Genomic DNA, 18,096 nt, shown 5'->3' on the forward strand with positions numbered 1-18,096 from the left:
AAAGAAAATAACCATGTTGTTGCTGCCAAGGATTCGCGTGCGTCAGTCTACCTCATCCAAATTCGGCAAAGCCGGCGAAACGATAACAAACAGGTGTCAAACTTACTTTCGCACTTGTAAGTCCCAAACCATTTATTCTATAAATAGTCCTAATACATAGTTATTTTAATATATCCTTAGATATAATGTCTGGCTTTTTTGTGTAGATATTTTCGCAACAATCGGCTCGGATAGAAAGTTGTTTGTTGATTTGTTATACAAGTTTGTCTATCATAACTATTCGTTTCATATTGTGTGTGAATATCTAGAATATCATACATTGTAAAGTAACCTACATATGAAAGAAACCTTTGGGGACGTTGCTTTATTTATGCTCTGTTCAAAGTTATTATAATATCGTTCGGTAAGCACAAACCCGTTGTCCCGTCAGAAATAATTTGTTTTTGCGCATTCCCTTCCCATTTAGTTTAAATAAAATTCTATTTAATAAAAACACGATTCGGACCAGATAGCAATATCATCGCATGAATATTCAGTTGTTGCATTAATAAACATGGATCCACACATATGTATCTTGCCTGGTATATATTAGTATAATGTTATGTTCGCATTTTACCTTTATCGGATAAGCAAATACATTTCACTGTAATTAAGTTAAGGTTGGTCACGATCAGAATTGACATCAATAATAATAGTGGATAAATAAAGTCTATACTAATATTATAAAGCTGAAGGGTTTCTTTGTTTGTTTATTTAATCGGGCTAATCTCAGGAAATGCTGGTCCAAATTGAAAAGTTCTTTCAGTCTTAGATAGCCCATTTATCTAGGAAGGCTATAGGTTATATAACAGCACGCTACGGCCCTTAGGAGCGGAGTATCAACGAAAAATGTAACAAAAACGGGGAAAATTACGACCCATTCTCTCTTATGTGACGCAAGCGAAGTTGCGCGGGTCAGCTAGTACATCATATTCATACATCTTCGTGGCGCGGGGGGAAAGAGTGCAGCCATCACGAAGGTTGTGGGCTTGAATTCTGTATTGCAGCAAAAACAATTCTCTCAACTCTCCTCCATTTTTTTGGCAATCAATTTTCCGTGATTGACTACCCTGAGTGTGAAAGTTGGGGTCATAGACTGATCATAGGACTCCGAGATTGGAAAAGGACGTGAAGCTTTTTCCACTGTACATAAACATTAAATACAATAGGTAAATCAATAGTAATTTTAAAACCAAATGAAACAATTAGAACCACAATTTATTATTATATTTTACAACATAATATTTCATAGACTCATGTATTATTGTATATTTTCTAAAAGTAATTCTCTAAGCAATGTTCGTATTTTATTGCAAATCTTTACAACCACGCTGTAACTATTTTACGGTAGTTTAATAGCAAGCTGGCTGCAGTATCTACTGATGCAGGTAGTTTTACATCGTACGACTTAGATATCAAGACAAAAGAATATACTATTTTATTATTGTTACATTCTTTCACTTGTTATTTATTTATTTAGGGAAAACAAACAGTTACACACTTTACTTTCCTTGTTATAATTCTTAACCGACTACAAAAAAGGACGATTTTATCAGCTCAACTGTATTACCTGTTAGTTACCTCATATGTGGATGAGCCGATTTTGATGACTCTTATTTAATAAGAAAGAATTAAGATTTTAGTAAGAGAAATAAGAATTTTAAAATGAAATTCAGATTTTAGGAGGGCACCTGCCCCTTTCCCTGGATTCGATTATGAGTGACCGCATTAAAGAAATATACAAAAAGAATGTTTAAAAAGATAAAAATATACAGCTGTTCTTCTCTAAAACACATCACTCGGTTTCACATAAGATTGATCTGAACAATTTCGCAGGCAGACACACTTGTCAGCAGCCTCATCATAGACCTTTCCTTGTGGACATTCGCATCTGGTGTAGTCGCATAAAGGGCCGAGAGAACGAGGCTCTGGCTCGCGACAAGTACGTCGTGACATCGTTGGCGTCACGCAGTCGGAGCTGTACAGCACCATACCCTTAGGACATGCCTTGATACCTGCAGAAAAATAAAGCAATCTTTATCAGAAAATATTATGGAGTTATATTTAATTACCCTCACAAGCATCTAACCCCCGGTTTCTGAGGTACATTTAGCAGTAGTTTATCTATCCAATAGCGTTTAAATTCATATAAATAAAAAGCTATTGAATAGATAAACTACCGCTAAATATACTCAGAAACTGGGCATAAGACGGTTGTGAATTTGTTGGCGCAAACAGTTTCTAAGAAGGTAGCGTGGGATAAGGTCAGATATGAAGAAGTTCGTCAGCACCATTTCAATCTATACTAATATTATAAAGCTGAAGAGTTTGTTTGTTTGTTTTTTTGAACGCGCTAATCTCAGGAACTACTGGTCCGATTTGAAAAATTCGATGTTAGATAGCCCATTTATCGAGGAAGGCTATAGGCTATATATCATCACGCTACGACCAATAGGAGCAGAGTACCAGTTAAAATTGTTAAAAAAACGGGGTAAATTATGACCCATTCTCTCTTATGTGACGCAAGCGAAGTTGCGCGGGTCAGCTAGTATAAAATAACTTGCTCGCGTAGTATCTTTATCGGCTTACGTCACTTTTGTCTGTCTTGCACTTTATGTAATTTTCAGAAACATCCCGAAGAGCTCAGAGTCCATTACTTATAACTTACTTAACCCAGAAAAAAAATGCAGTACGTATATGCTCGGGATTAGAAACATAGCTTTTGTAATGTGCAGTCTGAATTTACACAGTTCTGTTAGAATCCTCCCTTGATAGCAGGCGTGAAGTTATAAAAGAAGTATTATTTGAACGAACAGTACAGCCATTATTAAACCACTGTTGAACAATGGCCCTGGTACCGCTTCATTCATTACAGCTCCTCATTCGCTTTTTACGATACCCGGCTAGCGAAGCTGTGGAGTGAACTATACGAGTGGAATGCTAGAATGCTGGAGAGCCTTGCACATTCCTATTATTTCCTACATACATTAATCTAAATAAATGTTATTTGTTAGTACCATGACATTCAATTAGTAACGGATGAAATGGTTGTAATAAAATATTTAAATATGAAAAATGTATGCTAGTTCTCGAAATGTTTTAAAGAAAAATGTTATGTTTCAACGTTGTATTTTGCATACTTACATAATCCGTTACCGTCATAAGTTTCACAGTCCTCGCCTTTAATCCCGTGCAAAACAAAGGCAAATATAAAAATGGTCGCAAATAAATTTTTGTCACCCATTTTCACGTGAATCCAATAGTTTATTGAAGCGGTAAAAAGCGGCAACACCGGTATCTGTCCGTTTAACCGTGAGTGCGATTAAAATAAATTTTATTTATTCTGTAAGCAAGTATATGGTGATAAAACAATGATCGGTAGGTATGTGTGGCGAGAATGAAAATTGAATAACAACTGTTTTTTCAATTTAATGAAATTCAGAAACCTTGGTTAGTAGGGCAACATAATTGTATATTTATCTAACACATTTATTTATCTAATTGTTTCCAATTAAACACGTAACAGATGTTTTGTATTTTTCACAAAACGTTTCGATATTTTTGAGTATTCAGCACTCGAACACAAAAAGGTCAATTATTATACAACAAAACATGGCAAATCACATGGTAATAAGGTTGTGAGCTATTCTATATATACTCTGTGGTGAACCTAAACTCCACCTAAACTCCTTCTACTCTATGGTAGATGCCATATATTAATCATATAACGATTTGGCATTCTCTGTCAATAAATATATCAAACACGTAATGCTCGTATTTTATTAATACATAATATTGGCGACGAGGAAAAACTGAACCTAAATGGAAAAGCTACGTAAAAAACGGAGCACCCTACGTGGGATGCTCACCAGACTCGATACCTACATCGAGCAGAGGGCGACGATGTCTGACGAGGACATCACCGCTCGCTCCGCAGCCTTGAAGGACACCATAACAGCACTGCGAGAGTTACAAGAGAAGATAGAAAACAAAACCATAGATGATAACGATGAAACAGCGTATTTACACGAACAAAATTACGGCTACGAATTCGAAGAACTTCACACTATTTTAGTATCAAAACTGTTAACAAAAAAAACCATTATTCAAGGTCAGCGACAGGAAGACCAACATAGAATATACCAATACCATAAGATTATACCAAAAATACAATTTAATCCTTTACATGAATCAGAAACGTTCAATAACTTTAAAAAACGTCTGGAAGTGTACTTTAGACTTAATGAAATTACTGAGCCCCACATGAAGACAAATATTCTTCTGTCTACATTATCACCAGAACTCCATGAAAAATTATGTGATTTAATAGCACCAGACGAACCATTGAATAAGACATTTAACGAAATTACTGAAACACTTGACGACTACTTAGACCCAAAACCTAGCAAATGGGTTCTACAACATAAATTTATATCGAGAACTCAAAAATCGGATGAAACAGTAGCGCAATACGCCGCAGATTTAAAAAAGCTCACTACCAACTGCGAATTTAAATGTCAACACTGCCAGAAAAACATTTCAGAAAGCTTTTTATCTCTTCAACTCATAAGAGGATTGAAAGATAGCGACGCACGTACAAAAATTTTACAAGACCGAACAGTATGTACATTTAAACACCTGACACAGATTGCAACATCTATTGAAATGAGTAAAGCAGAAAATACATCAATGCTTCCGAATGAACAACCAAGTAGTGACAATATCAATAAAATTTCCACTGATTCCTACAATAATTCAAAAAAATCTCCTTTTAGAGGAATCACACCAAGAGATTTAAAAGGGAAATGTTTCCGCTGTGGTTTAAATCACGAAACCAAGAAATGTAGCGCTATAAACATAACATGCTATAAATGCAAGAAGGTCGGACACTTAGCTAGTGTGTGTCTACAACGGCGCTCAGATGCGAAGCCCAGTAAGACTACACCGGATATAAATCAATTAAACGACTCAGCGATAAGCGATGATGATGAATGGAATGATATTAATGTTATATCTGGTGAAACATCCGAAAAATACATGATAACGGTACACATTGAACATGCTAAGATGAAAATGGAATTTGACACTGGAGCCACACTTACTTCTATGTCATTACGAGACTACAGAAAATTGAAAATCGGCAAAAGAATCTTTAAAACTAATATAAAACTCAAAACATATACCGGCGAAGTAATCGAACCTGCAGGTGTTGCATACGTTCAATGCAGATGCCAAGGAAAAGAATTCCACGGTAAATTATACCTCATCAACAACAACGTTGACCCCGTTTTTGGCCGGAGTTGGATGAAAGAACTCGAAACTCTAAATTTAGCAGATATAAAAACTTTACAGCAATCAGAAAATCTAGAATTAGACCAGCTTTTGGAACTTTACAAGACATCAGTATTTCGATCCGACTTAGGCGAAATACCCAATTACAGAGGACACCTAAATCTACAAGAAAACACAAGACCAATTTTTATCAAACCACGTAGAATACCGTACGCTTTAAAAACCAAAGTGGATGAAGAGATCGAGCGACTATGCAAACAGGGTGTCATCACGAAAGTCGACCACTCTGATTGGGGTACTCCAGTGGTACCAGTTGTCAAACCGAATGGGAGTATCCGATTGTGCGCTGATTATAAAGTTACACTAAATAAAGTCATACAAGATGAACAATATCCAATACCTATGATAGAAGATATATTTGCAGAGATGAACGGAGGTAAACTATTCTGTACACTCGACATCACCCAGGCATATCTCAACATGACAATGGATGAAGAAAGCGCAATGCTACAAACACTAAGTACGCATCGAGGCACTTTTAAGGTGAACCGCCTAATGTTCGGCGTTAAGGTCGCGCCGAGCCTTTGGCAGAAATTTATGGATAAACTCCTTCAAGATCTCGAAGGTGTAAAATGTTTCTTTGATGACATCATCATTCAAGGCATCAACAAAGAACAATTACTACAGAGACTTAAGCTCGTGTTAGACAAACTAAAAGAAAGTAACCTACGAGTAAACAAAAATAAGTGCCACTTTTTCAAAACAAGCATCGACTATTTGGGACACACTATCGACAAAGAAGGTCTACACAAAAACAGAGAAAAGATTAACGCAATAATTAAAACAGAACGCCCAGTCAACACCGCAGAATTGAGGACATTTCTTGGAATGGCAAATTTTTACAACAAATTTATACCCAACCTATCATCGATCACGAATCCACTGAACAACTTACTCAAGAAAGAATCTAGTTTTCGATGGTCTACAGAATGCGAACAGAGCTTTATACACATTAAAAAAGAAATTCTAAGCGAAAGAGTACTTATACATTTTGATCCCAAGAGGCCCTTGGTTCTTGCAACAGACGCATCTCCACTGGGAATCGGAGCAGTACTATCACATAGACTCCCAGATGGATCAGAAAGACCGATAGCATTCGCTTCCAGAACACTATCGGATAGCGAGAAGAAGTACAGCCAAATTGACAAAGAAGCTACTGCCATATACTGGGGATTGAAGAAGTTCTTTTATTATTGTTACGGTAGAAAATTTATCCTAGTGACAGACCATAAACCACTGACAATAATTTTCCACCCACATCAAACGTTACCAGCAATGAGTACAATGCGATTATTCCACTACGCTCATTTCTTATCTGGATTTGACTACAACATTGAATACAGAACTTCGCCTAACAACTCAAATGCAGATTACCTATCCAGGTTCCCAGTAGAAAACACAAAGGCAAACAAAATGGACCAGAATTACAGCTTTCAACTTCAACAAATACATACCATTGATGTCAACCCAAATATCATAGCGAAAGAGACAAGTATTGATTCCGATTATACACCATTAGTACTCGCATTACAAACTGGCCGATCACTTAAAACGCTCGGTTACAATGATAATGAATTTACTTTACAAGATGGATGTATACTAAGAGGAACGCGAGTCTTAATCCCAAAAACATTACGCGAACGAGTGCTGGACGAACTACACCTCGGTCACCCGGGCATTGTGAAAATGAAGCTACTGGCCCGCAGTTTTGTATACTGGAAAGGAATTGACAATGATATCGAAACAAAAGTTAAGTCCTGTAGAACATGTAGATTACAACAAAATGAACCAGAGAAAGCACCACTACACCACTGGGAACCCCCAAAGGGCCCCTGGCAAAGGCTTCATATTGATTTTGCCGGACCTGTTTACGGATACTATCTTTTAATAGTTGTAGACGCATTTTCGAAATGGACAGAGATTATACCTACTAAATCAACGACAAGCTCTTGGTGCATCCAAAAATTGAAAGAACTATTTTGCACCTATGGAACACCTCTACTCCTTGTCTCAGACAATGGCCGACAATTCGTATCGGGAGAGTTCGAAAAATTTCTAAAAGACTGTATGATTTCGCACAAAACCTCTGCTCCATACCACCCTGCAACCAATGGACAAGCTGAACGATACGTACAAACAGTCAAGAGAATCTTACGAAGCTTAGAGGGAGAAAGGGGTAATCTTCAAGAGAAACTTGTCATGGTAAAAACTCGCCTCAGACGGACACCAAACTTGAATGGTCAGACACCTTATCAGTTAATGTTTGGAAGAGAAGTTCGAACAGCATTACACTGCATGTTTAGAAACACCCATAAAAAAACTACATCAAAACATCAAGAGATCAAGGTCAGACAGTTGGAAGTCGGCGAACGAGTACAGGCCCGTGACTACACGAGTGCTAAGCACCATTGGCAGTTTGGTACTATCACAAGACGTCTAGGCCGACTTCATTATGAGATCCGCACCGACAACGGCGATGTCTGGCGCCGACACCTCAACCAGGTGTTGGCTGCATCTTATATTCAGCAGAACAGCTAAGAGGTTAGGAGGGGAGAAATGTGGTGAACCTAAACTCCACCTAAACTCCTTCTACTCTATGGTAGATGCCATATATTAATCATATAACGATTTGGCATTCTCTGTCAATAAATATATCAAACACGTAATGCTCGTATTTTATTAATACATAATATACTCTGTCCATTATATTATGTCTTTTGACAGCTCACGCTCATAAAGTTTTGTATTACTTACATACGTAAAAATGTCATACAAATAATATTTGTACTTCATGGACGGGCACCGCCCACTTAGTGATGGGAAATACATAATGATTACTACGATTGTACCCTCAATTAAAAATAATCGGACGAAATCAATTTCACGAGTATTAAATCTGCTAAACAGATACTCTTCTATAATGTTATTAAGGTGTAGTTAATATATTATGGTATTCAAATATAAAGACTTCATATAACAGCACTATTTTCTTCTAATTTTATGGCATACAAATAAATAAATTAGGATAGTTTAATTTATTCTATTAACCTAAGTACCAAATTCAAGACCATATTAAATTAAAATGTATTTTTTTTATGTATTAAGTATTACAGGTACGTAAATCGATTAATGATAGTACTATAATCGGAACGGTATTGCATTCGAGAATCTTCAGAACATCACTAAATACGGTTAATTATATGACATTTCAATTCATGAAAATTCCAAATTATTCATGGTATTTATTATAGTCTGTCGTCAATCGTCAAGCTGTAAAGAGACATAATAATATATAATGGATGCCAAGAGACATAATATAATGGATATTATGTCTCTTGACAGCTTGTCGATTGACGACAGACTATAATAAAAACCATGAATAATTTGGAATTATCATGAATTGAAATGTTACATAATTAACCTTATTCCTATATTCCTCAATGGCTAGTAGTAAAAGTAGTTACCATTTATACATTTGAATTTATTAGGTTTTATGCGGAATGACAGAATCCTCATTTCCGTCCACCTGTCCGCAAACGCTTCAAGTCCTTACGAACTATGGATAAGCTACGATCCTACTCGTGATCAATAAGCCCTTGTAATCTTCAACAAAACCGATAAAATATGTTTTCTTATCTTGTTATTACAATAATATGTCATAAACAAAGATAGTACGATACAGCTGAGTAAGCGCATGTCAAGTGGAAAGTGCAGTTGTCTCTGTCACTGTAATACAGCCAAGACTGGGACTTTATCTGGCTGTTTTAATATAAATAAAAAATAAGAAGTTATTTTGATTTCTAATTAATGTTACGGTGAAAGAAAATATCCTGATGAAACCTTAACTCGCGTAGTAGCGTAGTGGACTCTAGGCCTAACCTGTTCCTCGTTCGGGAGGAAACCCCTGCAGCAGTGGGACAATTATAGGTTAAAAAATTTGATCCTATGTGCGTTCTAACCTTAAAAGACCATAATATTCTTCACTACACGACAAAGCACGAGGAATTATGAAGGTTCTCTAACAAATATAACAAATCAAAATACTAAAGTGGAAATAATTTTCAATATATAGAATTTTGATTTGTTACTTGATTTGTTCTACTTCATCAAAAGCGTTCAATTATAACGCTCTTTATGAAACGCAAATTGAATAATACACATAAGGTACTACTCAAATCTATTCATAAATAGAAGAAAACAAACGTAAAATAAAATATTTGCGCATAATACGCATGTAAAATATACACGTTTGTATAACATCATTATACCATTACGTATAACGCTTGTCAACGCCAAGCTAATTGGTTTCAAATTGATCGTGGAATAATTGAGCGGATTAAGAAGTATTTTTGGAGCTAACGAACATTTCCTTGAAGTTATATAAATTACTCTCGAGTAACACATTTTTACGTGGAAATCTAGGGGATGGGCCTTTGCTCAGCAGTGGGACACGGAAAAAGGCTAGATAAAAAAAAACACAATTTTATTCCTAAGAACACTATGAAAGAAAACCAATTGAACCGATTGAAGTACGATAGAAGTACATAAAAATGTAGCATGGCTTAGTTACCTACATTTTTCATGAGTCTAATATCCGCAATCTGATGAGTTTACACGACAGGCTATTTGCACGGCTATAATAATTTTTCACTTAATTTTAACTGCCTGAATGAAAGACCCTTTGTCTCTCGTAAAAGGGACGTTTCATTTATTGTTTACCTTCGTTATTGCCAAAGAATTGTGTAAAGTATCCTCTCGGTTAGTACTCCTCGAGTTCATGTAATACAAAAATTGTGTTAATATTACTTTTCCTGCATAATCCATTTCTTTACGGCAAAGTCTAGAAGTTTTAACGTATATTTATAAGTGTTTAGCTAATAACTTCACAAATTGTAAAAGGAAATTGAGTACAGGGAACCATTACATAAGTTTATGGGCCATAATTTCACTACCTAGCTCTACAAGAACTACGTTATATAATATGTAGGTATTTTGGTTAATCTAACATTGTGGCTTTCGCACATTTTCCTCTGTTATCCTCCAAGGAAAAACGGCTCGACGAGATACATGATACTGTTACTTTTTACTAACGCACTAGGCAATAAAACATTGTAATTTAATATTTAGTTGCCACAAAACAAGAAGCTTTACGAATAGTTTTTCTAGGATTATTATATTATGTTTTGTTTTGCTCAAAAAACCTTTTTGTAAAGACGTTTTGCAATAAACATGATCATTCTACGCATGTCTGTGAAGGTATTGTATTATACAGAACAAAAAACGTGAAGGTTGAATAATAAACTAAAATAACAGAAGAATGTTGTATTTGGATTAGATAACTCAAAGGTCAAACATAAACTCTTGTCAAAACAATATAGGTTTGTACTTACACTTTACCATATATTTGCACGATCTAAAGAAATTATACAGTTGAGTAATGAGAGTAAAAGAGAATACTTTCCAGGACATATCGAACCTGTATCTAGTTATTTTCAAGCAATGCTACGTAATAGGTGTTCATTCGCACAACAATTCAAGTCGCACATTTCCACGGTACGTGCGGGAGGCTATGTATTTGCATATAAGCAGGTACGCAACACGTGGCCAGATATCTCTTGTTGCCGCTGTGCAATGGAATGCTGAAATTCGGAGATTCTCAGTGTCCGGCTCGTACCGCGCCATTCCCTGTATTCCCCACTAATGCGCACTGACTTATGTGGAGTACCACACTATGGTATGTACTATGTTCCCCGTTAACCTAATACTGATATATACCACATTCACCACTAATTAATGGCCCAAATCCATTATTTGATTTATAACAGTACTTGAAGATTTTTTTGACATTTCCTAATTTAATGTGCGAAAACTTCCAGTCCCTTTTACCAAGATTAAGAATTTATTTTCATTCGTTACTGGTTTGGCAAAAACAGATATTGTTTTCAACGTAAATCAGTCCTACACATTTATTTTGAAAACTTTTTTCGTCTATACTTACTTTTTGTCTCTGAGGTCTTGGTGTAGGCTGAGTGTAATAGTTATAAATATTGTAGATTTGTGTTAAGCATACGAATCACGTATCCATAAAATTGTAGGGTGCGTTGTCAGTAGGTGCAGGCGGGAGAAATATACCGCCGCTACGGTCGGACAGTTTTATTTCAATTTTTAATGGGACACAAGCCTGCTGGCCTACATCGGACATAGTTAAAAGCCTGATATGGTTGAGGGAATTTTTAAAAATCCTATCACAATTTTGTACGCTTTGAAATCATCGTTAACAGCAAGGCTTAGAGACTACCATCTCTGTTTGTGACAACCATGGCTAATAATTATTTATTAAATGTTTACTTCAAAGAACCTCCTACATTATACGAAAGTAAGAAAAATCTTGAATACGTATGCAGATTGTGTATCGCAGACATAACAGAAACGTGAGCAACAACAAAACAAGCCATAAAGCGATGAAATATTTCCCGTGACTTACTGGATCGTAACTTTGCAGAGCTTATTACTAAACATAAAGCAAACATACGCAAGTAAATAACAAATGGAGTAAGAGAGTCGTCGCCATCTTAGCCGCGGCGCATCGCTTCCGCCCGGCCCCAACTACTTCCGGCGACAAGTTCCTTCCTCCAGCACGCTTTAGGAAATACGGTGCATCACAATTACCTTGTAGTGTTGAATTAATTTACTACTGCAACTTTGCTAATGAAAACGTTCATTCTACCTCGTGAAACATTGGCTGCAACTACGCAGATTAACAACGATAAACTCATTTATTTATACCCATTCCGTGAAGCTCACCAAACTGTTAGTTTAGTTATTTTACTTAAAATCTTTAATTAGTTTGTAAAGAATGCGAGTAGAAAAAAAATACATTGATCTGGGGGCACGGAAGTGCCCCCGCAAGTCGAGCAAAAAAAAAGCAGCACGGCCGTAACATCCTTTTCTCGAAGCAATTCGGGCTATTTTTGACACCCCTATAATTTCGTTGTGGATAAAACAAGAAGCCTGGATTTTCAGCAACTAATCAGTCATTGTATAAACACGGTATATTTAAAATTTCAGTCAATTTGAACCAGTAGTTTAAGAATGACAACTTGTTAAAATTTTGAATTTTGTCACTCACTGATTCACTGACTCACTGACTCACTGACTCACCGATCATCAAAAGTCTAAGGTACTTCTAGCAGACTTAGAAGCTTAAAATTTAGAATACAAATAGGGTTTAGTGTCTTAATCATGGGAAAAATTTAATATTTTCTAATTTCGGTCCAGTTTTCTAAATACACCAACTGCAACAATAACTTTGTAATCCCATATAAATGTATAAGATTACAAGGTTACATTTACAGTTAATGAATTATTATTACTGTAGAAAATAAAATAAATAGGTGTAAATAGGTACCTACTATATGAGGCATAACGGGAGGGGGTAAAGGGTGGGTAAGGGTGTTTAGCCCATGAAACTGAACAACATTCCCATAAGAAAATATGTTGAATTATGAAAAAAAAAGTCTTTCCATACAAATTGGACTTATGTTCGCTCTACAAAAAGAAGTGAGATGCCATCAAAAACATTCTGTAAAAACCTCAAGTCTCGCCGTAAAAAGTTGTGAGATCTATATAATACCAAGTCGATTAATCTATTTAGTCTCTACTTAAAGGACCTTCTGTCTTAAGTTATTACGTATGTTATTATCATGCCAATTTAAAAAAAAATACCTTTAAAACAAATAGATCGACTTGGTCATCGCAAGAAAACACAAATTCGCCATTATTAACATTTCAGGAGCATTAACTTCTAGTCGTGCTGTGTAGTGTGATACATACTAATAATCAAATCACGCGATGGCCAGGTCGGTCTATTTGTTTTAGAGGTATTTTTTTCTAATTGGCATGATAATAACATACGTAATAACTTAAGACAGAAGGTCCTTTAAGTAGAGACTAAATAGATTAATCGACTTGGTATTATATAGATCTCACAACTTTTTACGGCGAGACTTGAGGTTTTTACAGAATGTTTTTGATGGCATTCTTATTTCTAGATGGTCATGACATTGCTTACGATCAGCTCATGGTATTGAAAGTACACATAAAAAAGCTCAGATGCTCGTGTCAAATTCAACAAAAGACTACTAAGCAGGCGCTCAACCTGAGACTGACCTTTCAGGATAAAGGTTAAACTCACTAAGCGTTCACCAATCAATGACTAAAATCGTCTACGAGTGCCTTTTCTAACTAATAACGCGTAAAGTCAGTAACAAGTATGTTCTCCACAAAACACTTTCATGTTAAACTAAACAAACGTTAGTAATGGGAAACTGTTTATAGCACAATAATATTTTGGGGCACCCAAAATTGGGTACATGGAGATTCGGCGCAAACAAAAGTTAAATAGGTCATATTTCATGCTTGTTTGTTCACATTGTTCACGGGATCATTTAAAAACCTGAAGTTTACACACGGGAAAATCTTGAAAAAAACATCTTGGATATTTAATCTCGGCTGTACGTACTTTTGTGAACACAAAGGGTTGCCACTAGCGACCTTCTTGCTTTTGTTTGTCGCAGATTACATCAGCACCTCCATTAACCTCGGACTTTTGAGTGACCTCGTCGATCTACACGTAGATAGGTAGAACAGGTGGACATCTTTTTGTTCTGAACTGAAATTTAGCACGGTTTTACGTCCTCGTGAATGAGAGCTTATACTTATCTTTGTTATTTACAATGGTCTTTCATCACTTTAAAATAACGAGAATTGTATATTCGTATATCACAGTTTTCCTACCCTTTCTTCATGATATTGTGCTTTACATTTACATAAAAAGTTATCAAGCAATTTAAGATACCCATACAATATCAAAACTAAAAAGGGATTAACTTATTTAACAATGTATTTCTAGTGGAAACACCCAATTACGCGAAATACGGCTGAATTCCGGATGATAACATGGAAATAAAAACCATTTTTCAATAGAGCAAAAGCCTATTATCAATCTGAAACGTTTGTTATAACCCGTTATATATCCACGTGCAATTTTCTTCTCTATAAATCCCGAGGGAAAATGTGGGACGAAACTGAACAGATATCTCGTGATTCTCTGTCCTGTTTGCCTCGTGGCCAAGTGTTATAAGCGTTACGTACTGAAAACTTGATTTATTTATGCGTAAACTTGATACTCTTTTGTCGTCGATATAAACATTTACGTGTATCGTACACTTATTTCAACGCAGTCTTACCCCTTGTTTTCTGATGTACATTTAGCGATAGTTTATCTATTCAATAGCGTTTAAACTCACAATATAAAGAAACGCTATTGAATAGATAAACTACCGCTTGGACCGCAGTGTTAGAAAAAATAAGCAATATACTTGTTTAATAGGAACAAAGAATAATAAACACTTCGCACGATTAAACCAAGAGACTTCTTTCTTAATTACTTTCATGCAGTAAATTTTACTATAGTAGGTTAAATAATAAGTATACTATATAATTTTAAAACAAACAAAAATCGTCGTACTAAACTATTATAAAACCTCGCTGTCTTTTACTACTTGTTCCATATTATACCGATTTCGTATATCCGAATGCCCAGGGGCACCGTCTGTTGTCCTACCAAAGATTGTTACAATTAACATAGCTAACAGGACCGATGCACTTCCACACACAATGTATTAATAATGCATGAACAAGTTAAGAAAAGTGGTTCATTGAAAACGTATCAAACACACTCAAATTCTACTCTTTTTCAAATATTTCCCATTTATATTACCCAGGTCAATAGATCCGCTAGATAAATTTTGTAATTTTATGAAATAAAATTCATATAAAAACTACGATGCGATAGCATTTCAATTATATCCGAACACTCAACTCAAATCCGATATCATCGATTTGGTGTCACGTCACCGTGTCATTCGAACGTGCAAAATGTTACGTATAATTTTTAGTTAACTTTTATTTAAATGGAATATGAATCAAGCCGTTACTTAGTAATCTCGATATGATAAAAGTTAATCAAATAAAATGGATTCACGTCAGGTTACGTTAATACATAAGTACGTAGATACTGGAATAACTGTGGAATTATAATAACTTATTTAACTTCATTATACATTTTTTATAACGAAGCAGAGCTAAGATTAAGTCATTATTAGATACACTACTTATGACCACTCTCCTCTACCCTTCTATTCACTGATGCGTGATTAGGACTTAACCCAAAACATAATCTAATATCGCACCGAGATTATTGTGGTTATGCGTACTTGTAATTACTAGGCTTGCGACCACGACTACTGCATAGGACCGGAGCGGCAAGCACACCAAGACAAATAACTTAACCGTGTTAATCTCCGTGTCATAATAATCTCTCATTTTCGATAATAATCAAACACCATGTAAGTTTATATCAGATAGAAACTCCATGATACTTTACTGTTATCGGTAGAACCTGTAAGATTTGAAAGTTGCGGGTCAGAAGGTGAAATCCCTTGCGGTGTTTTAATTCTCGACAGCTGGGCCCCACACCGCACATAGATATCGTTAATCTATTTGCATGTGTGTCGTCCGACGCCCTTTTTCCGGGTATTTGTAATACTGGACTGGTAATAAATGATTTTTATTTTTTATTTTTTTTTTTTATTTTACTTTCAGGGATCAACGAACCCAGCTGAGGTTGGAGGTGAAAATCTCTATGTAATGTATGTCATTGAGCGTGGATTAAGCGCTATACAAAGATGAAACAAACTATCAAACTGGCATCATAGATTTTCTGTAAAAAAAAAACTATAAATCGCCTATCCCATGTTTGAATAGCTATTAGTATTTACATTATGTTTATCGCAAAGCAATTTTATTACTTGATACATTATACATATTTATTACAAACGCTGAAGTGCTTATTCATCCCAAGGGGATAATAACGGGGAAATTGAATTTCCGCGAGTAAATCTTATAGACATAATCAACTTATTTGTAATATGTTTACTGAATACAAATTAACGGCCAATTTCGTGGAGCATGCTAGAAAATTCGAATCCCAGCGTATTATGTAAAGAGGGATACTTGTAAGTTGTTGGTCCTAAATTATTTCGACTTATTACAAATTCCCCGAAAGTTTCTGTAAGTATCTTCTAGTTGTTAAAATAGTTAAGCGGTCAGTCGATAGCAACTGTTAATACACTGGAGGCCTCGCAAACCCAAGGGAAGTAACCGCAAAGTTTGGCACCGAGCCACTACAGAGCGCCCAAATTGACTGAACCACTAGCCCTCACCTAAATGTTTCTTAACAGACGGTATATGACCTGTCTATAGATTACTATCAACCGCTCTAAATCTTTCAAACATTTTCAGTTCAATGTTCTATAAGGCTACCAGCGTAACTTTGTTAGGTATGCTAAGTATTAAGCTATAGTGCGGTGGCCACACACTTTTGGCCCATGGCCAAACGAGTTGTTGTCTTGAGATAGGTTAGCGAAATATATTCCATGTACTCCTACCACATACCATCACCACCGCCATAAACGATTACTGTTAATTGGATCTTTCTAGATATAATTGTGACTATTTGCTTAGTCATAAAGAATCAACACATTGTGTCCCTGTTAGGGCTACTGGTTTAAATAGGTAACAAAAGCATAAATTTTCTTGTTACTCTAGTTTTATGTTTGTGAAAATGTTGCCTCGTGTCTCAGTTCGGTCGGTCAAACAAAAGATACCGGACCTGTTTGTTTTATGACTGTTTATTTTTACAGTTTAAATTGTGTCCATCGACCGACCGCTGTACTTTACGACGCCCGCAATTGATGTCGTAAACTTAACATAGAGGGACAGCAAGACGACATACATGTCAAAATCGAGAAATCTTTAAAATAAACGAAAATGGGTCCAAAAATAGGTTACAAAACTCAAAAGTTAAAATGCTGAAATGGCTAATTTCAAATCATTCTAAAACATTTACAGTTTATATTTCAAATTGTTAGTCTACCTTCAAAATCATCACACGTCTGAATGAAATGCAAACGTGGCGTCATACGATAATGGTATACAAATTCCATTATTTTCCAACAACAGTATAACGATGTGTTTTATACCTATTCTAGCGTTTGAATTTTAGGATTTTGCTAGGTGACCCAGGTCCAATGGCCGCACGTAACAAAGTTGACACCTTCGCATACATTATTAAAATCTTATTAACCTTCCACGGTTTGACGAGACGCGGTACAAAGACCTCTCTAAAAATAAAAATTATCTCATCTTTAAAATGTTAACAATTTTATTCAATGCTACATTAAAGAACTTTATAAAATTCGAAGCATTTTGCCAGAAGTGTTTTGAAAATAAAATAAAATTCGTTCAGTGCGTAAAGGCAGTGGGAGCTATAAACTAGGCATGTTCAGCGTTTTGCAAGTCTAATTTAATTACTGATAATACCCAACGTTAACTACAGCGCCAGCGTTTTAAAACATAAGCAATTTGCGCTACTTTGTAAGTGCGTATAAATATAAAACGGTGCACGGGAGTTTACAAAATTAACGTAAAGTTTAATTATTTTGACTTATGCATTTGTATCTTACTTTGAGGGTGAAATTCCTGGTTTACTTGTTTTAAAATGGATGTTGCTGCTCTACATTTTACTGGTGAAGCAATTAGTGTCATAGTTGATATAGACTCAAGCTATAGTAATGGTGAACT

The 18,096-nt window shown here is 35.6% G+C and overlaps 1 protein-coding gene across 2 annotated transcripts; it reads right to left on the minus strand.

Moving 5' to 3' along the window:
* Nucleotides 1–1,249: 1,249 nt before the first annotated feature.
* On the minus strand, nt 1,250–3,663 carry LOC142973889 (uncharacterized). Of its 2 annotated transcripts, XM_076115915.1 has the most exons (3): nt 3,486–3,663; nt 3,184–3,382; nt 1,250–2,054 (listed from the first exon to the last, which is right to left on the minus strand). In XM_076115915.1, the coding sequence occupies exons 2-3, from the start codon at nt 3,281–3,283 to the stop codon at nt 1,825–1,827; spliced, it is 330 nt and encodes a 109-aa protein (XP_075972030.1). In that variant the 5' UTR covers nt 3,284–3,382; nt 3,486–3,663; the 3' UTR covers nt 1,250–1,824. The 2 variants fall into 2 exon arrangements, with proteins under 2 accessions (XP_075972030.1, XP_075972031.1); XM_076115916.1 differs by having other exon boundaries at nt 3,184–3,663.
* Nucleotides 3,664–18,096: the final 14,433 nt, after the last annotated feature.

The sequence above is a fragment of the Anticarsia gemmatalis genome, chromosome 6 (genome assembly GCF_050436995.1).
Source record: "Anticarsia gemmatalis isolate Benzon Research Colony breed Stoneville strain chromosome 6, ilAntGemm2 primary, whole genome shotgun sequence".
Taxonomy (NCBI): Eukaryota; Metazoa; Arthropoda; class Insecta; order Lepidoptera; family Erebidae; genus Anticarsia; species Anticarsia gemmatalis.

Excerpts from the sequence above, each read along its gene's own strand:
- LOC142973889 (XM_076115915.1), bottom strand. The coding sequence starts at position 3,283 with ATGGGTGACAAAAATTTATTTGCGACCATTTTTATATTTGCCTTTGTT. Across the intron at positions 2,055-3,183 it reads TTATGACGGTAACGGATTAT|GTATCAAGGCATGTCCTAAG; the intron begins GTAAGTATGCAA and ends ATTTTTCTGCAG.